This window comes from Macrobrachium nipponense, chromosome 32 (genome assembly GCF_015104395.2).
Source record: "Macrobrachium nipponense isolate FS-2020 chromosome 32, ASM1510439v2, whole genome shotgun sequence".
Classification (NCBI taxonomy): domain Eukaryota; kingdom Metazoa; phylum Arthropoda; class Malacostraca; order Decapoda; family Palaemonidae; genus Macrobrachium; species Macrobrachium nipponense.
Genome location: NC_061094.1, coordinates 20,251,741 through 20,256,740, shown reverse-complemented (window position 1 = coordinate 20,256,740; position 5,000 = coordinate 20,251,741). Strand labels below are relative to the sequence as shown.

The 5,000-nt window shown below is 35.2% G+C and overlaps 1 protein-coding gene across 1 annotated transcript in view; it reads right to left on the bottom strand.

Moving 5' to 3' along the window:
- The window catches only part of LOC135207258 (DNA-binding protein RFX2-like), a gene marked incomplete in the record, with an annotated part of 462,694 nt that overhangs the window by 234,282 nt on the left and 223,412 nt on the right, over nucleotides 1-5,000 (bottom strand). Inside the window, 1 exon segment of the mRNA XM_064238912.1 lies at nucleotides 1,761-1,875. Coding sequence (XP_064094982.1) covers nucleotides 1,761-1,875 — 115 coding nt within the window.

Sequence of the window (5,000 nt, the reverse complement as noted above, 5' to 3'; positions counted from 1 at the left end):
GGAAACAGATTTATAAGCAAGTATGGTGACTAAAAGGGCTTTATTCCACACCTTTTGATAGTCTTAGAGGTCAAAAACAATCTGCCACAAAAGATGGACACGGAGGACATCCCAGGATACCGTACTTGAGAAAGATCAAGTTTAATTAAATGTTCTATTTCTTATTGTGCCCATTTCAGTGACCATAAGGCTAAGGAGCTTAAGCAGATGGCCAAGGAAAGAGAATTTTGCCTTTTTCCAAATTAGCTTAAGTGTTGCATACAACAAGCAGAATCAGGGTCTCACACTTTCAACACAGCAACTTTATACAGAGCAGCTGACATGTGACTCAATGATCAGGATTTCATGAAATATAAGCAGAAGTCACCAAATGGTTTGTATGTCAGTCCAATATGAATGATTTACAGATCATACAATGTGGAAGATAGGCATGGAAGACAACAAAAAATGAGAAAATGTTCAGGAGACTCTAAAGGACATAGTGTCACGTATATATAGAATGAGCAGAGGTAAAGACAGAGTAAAGAATAGTACATGCATGTAAAGATATCAAGAGCATGTGATAAGTACTATTCCGTCACAGTGATAAGAAAAAGGGCAAGTGTTCACTGCTTCCCACATAAAGGCAGGTAGATGAAGCAGAAAATGAGTAAGAATCTAGGCAGAATTAGTATACAAGTTGTAGCACTGTATATCACTGATGGAAGAATTTCGACACTTACATATATCACGATGAAGTGATAAATGATTTGATTCAATATTCATGCATATAAATTTTGTGTTGTATAAACCTCATCTTTGAATCATAAATGTGATGATGGGCAATGGTGAGATCTAAAAAGGGCCACTATCCACCGGAGCTTTAGGGAGTCGAATATTTGGAGAAACAAATACTTTATATCAGAAACAACAGAAGAAAGACTGAGTCAAGACCACAAACACTCATAAAGAGGCATCCTTGGTCGCAAGTAATCACCCTCTCGTCAACAAAATAATCAAACATTTCCCTACTATTCGAGGTTTTTCCAAGAGTGGCCAGTGGGGGCCACAGCTTAATGAATGATCATCATAAAATCAAATCGAGAGGGAAATGACATCACAGTGAGGTGTTCAATTAATAAATAAAGCTATCATGATCTTGCTTAACTCCTCTGACAACATGGTGCTTTTCTTTTCAGATAAATATGCTACAGTAAACCTAGCACTAAAAATGGGCCTGGACACGAGTGATTCTTTCTACAATATATAAAAGCACTGTACAAGTATTTGTGAACCTATTCAACTATTTATAATTTTAAAGTAACCTGGATGACAATGGGTACTACATATTTACTTAACTGAAATATAAGTTTAATTGAATATGGGAAAAATATTCATCATTACTGTAAAGTTAATGGCAAGAATGATATACTACCGCTATTAATCGTCACAGAAAATAGAATATTCATTATTCAATGGGAAACCTTCACAATGTTATCATGAATTAATGTTTAAAAATTGGTAACTGCTTTTAGTAAAAGAAGCAAATTACACACAAAATATGAATCAAGAGCGATTCATTACAATGCCTCATCAAGCTGGCAAGAAAAATCTTTGTTTATAAGCAAAAGTCCTGTAGTTAGTGAGTGGAAGACCGTCAGTTTGAAAAGGGGAGAGAGACAAAGATAAATGTGTAGCTTTGTGAAACAGAAAACAGAATATACAACAGGGGTACAACAGGGTTACGAGCATAAATACAGGTATGGGGCGTGGTTAGTTACATCTGTCCATTAGTGGAAGCATACAGAGGATCTGGCTCGACGTCTACATACTGGACATAAGCCCCCGGGACACCAACGCCGCCGCTTGAATCCAGAGACCCGTCGCCTTCCGATGCTGTGCCAAGAAACAGAATGAAAATAAAGTTAGCCAAAATTCTCACATCTCATTCAAAAATGGTCTCAAACCACAATCATGTAGTTACATAGTGTAAAACAAAACATTTCAAATAAATTTCAGCCTCAAAGATGAAAACCTCCGTTCATTTGTCTCCATGTAATGTTAGGGTGGAAAACCCCAGCTAAGGTTTCACTCATTTCACAAGTCCAAGATACACCAATCACATGAATGGAAGGAGTTCATCCCAGTAAAACTTATTTATTTTGTATCCAAGAAACAAAATCGTAAACGTTTTTCATTCCAAAACATACCAAACACAAACTTTGCCTCTGCTGCAACCTGCCCAGATTGCACATCATCCAGTTGCTATACGAAATATGTAGGTAATTAAGATTTACATCTACGGTACATCACATATAATGTCATTATTGAATTCCTTTGCACATGCATGTGTGTGTGTCTGTGTGTGCGTGTATGGTGGGCAGTTGTTTGTCGAATGACCATCTTCAGGTCATTAATTTTGGGGAGAAAAGAGCAAAAATTTTTAAATTTAAATGCTTCATGATTAGCTCTATTCTTTTGGTATTCTTTTCTTGTCGGTAACTTAATACGGGAAATTCCCTAAGTCTGGCCTTTAAATATTAGTCAAGGTTTAAATAAATAAATAAATAAATAAGTAAATAAATAAATAAATAAATATATATATATATATATTATATATATATATATATATATATATTGTATATATATATATATATATATATATATGTATATATATATATACATATGAATAACTTGATCATGAAGTATATAAAACGTGATGCTATGTATAAATAAAGGTTTTTTGCCACGAAGGAAAAAATGAAAAAGCGAGATAGCCGAGTAATTTCGGTCCTATTCGGACCCTTTACTAAGGCAAATGGTCCGAATAGGACCGAAAGTACTCGGCTATCTGCTTTTTCATTTTTTCCTTTGTGGCAAAAAACCTTTATTTTTATATATATATATATATATATATATATAATATTATATATATATATATATATATATATAGATATATATATATATATATATATATATATATATATATATATGAGCACAGGAAGATAACTGACTAATGGCAGAATTTGTAGCCTGACACTTAATAATGCAAGAATAATGAGAGGTATTCATCAGCAGTTTGTTCTATGATTTCAAAATCATCATAAGTAATGATAATTCGCTTTTTTGCACACTCCCTAAGGATGTAAAATTCCTTCAATGTACATTCTTTTCTGCGGTAAACTCCAAATGAGAATTAATTTGCACTTTCGGCATTCTTTTTCAGGGATCGAGATGTTCTGATATCACACCTTACACAAGTATAAAATTGTTTTGCAATATTACACGGGGCCTTTTCTCTCTCTTCAGACTGGCTTTATTACTCAAAGATACTGAATTAACTAAGAAATATTTCCAAAACAACTGCCATCCAAACATTTGATTTGACAAACAAGTTCTTGAAATTTCTAAATAAAAGTTTCAATAATATAATTCTGAGTACAGCACCTAACCATGAATCTTGTGCTTCAGCTTCTACAGTTGATGGCAAGTTTTTAGCTGTTTATTAAGAAACAATTTTCTTGCCTTTATCCTAAGCTGGTTCTTAGGAATCTCAGAACAATGGGATCTCTCTCTCTCTCTCTCTCTCTCTCTCTCTCTCTCTCTCTCTCTCTCTCTCTCTCTCTCTCTCTCTCTCTCTCTCTCTCTCTCTCATTTCCTTTGGGGAGTTTTTCACTCAGAGTTTGGCAAGTGGAGCTTCAGGGAGCTGTGTTGTGTGTAGATGTGCAAGCGTGTAATATGTGTGAGGCTTAATTCAACGGGTGTCTGGCTACCTCTAAGACTGTGGTGTGTGATTTATCAGTAATGACGTTTTTCGGCTTTCCCTAGCCCGAATTATTAGGGAGGGTTGGGGTCAGGATGGGCATCCGTCCGTACGAACATCTGGTCAAGGTTCAATGACGGCAGCAACCCTGACCGGGGATGATGCTGGGAGGAAGGTAGCAAGCTGCCAGTGACACCTCTCCCGTTATTCTCGAGTTGTTAAGTATCAAACAAGCAGTTCCATAATTAAAATAAGTTTCTGTTGCTCCTCTACTTACTGCATGAAATTTCTCATCCTTCTTTGAAAGCTTTTCTTTGGTACCTCAGTGTCCATATGAAACTTATTACCTTAGTTAGAGTCATAAGTTTCTGTTTTCAGTTTAGTATACCCTCTTCATCAGCATCACCGCCCTTCCAGTGGCCCACCACCCCCCACCCCACACAAAGGAAGGGGCCGCAGTGAAATTAGGCTAATCTTTTAAATCTCGTCTCATCTTCAGCATCATTCCTCATAATTCTCATCTACGTTAGTCTGGGTCTTCCAGCTCTTCAGTCACCCAGAGGAGCCCAGCTCACTCTACCAGTACAGTGCTCCCCCAGAGGTGGTGTGAAGGACATGGCCAAGCCATCTCTACCTCCTCTGCATCATCAATTCATCTACAGACAGAACTTCTAGTTTCCTTTATGGTATATTTTCACGCTACCATGCATCTAACTACTAACATTCTTCTTGAAGTATTTTTTCTTCTAGTTTTAGGGATAAAATCTTGTAAATATTCGTATAGGAATACAAATCGTGCTAGACTTAAGTGTTATCTTCATTCCACCTCCCCATTGTTTGATTGGCGATTTTTAGTCCATCGCTAAATTCCAACTCAAGAGAACTTGTTATGGAAATTTCTGTTATAAATATATGAAAAATTTTGGTTTTTTAATCTATTTTCAGTTAACTACAGTTTCACTGAAACTTTTTTACACCAATTTTAATTTTTGTAACTTTCTGTATTTTTAGGCCTGGTTATGAAGCTGCACTTGGAAAAATCAGCAAAACCTGTTCATGTTTCATGGTCGATTCTCTATAAGTCTATATATATATATATATATATATATATATATATATATATATATATTATATATATATATATATAATTATATGTATGTATATGTATGTGTATGTATGTTATATAGAATGGTATGTATGGTATACTGTATGTATATATATGGTTTTATGTATGTATATATATGTATGGTATGTCATG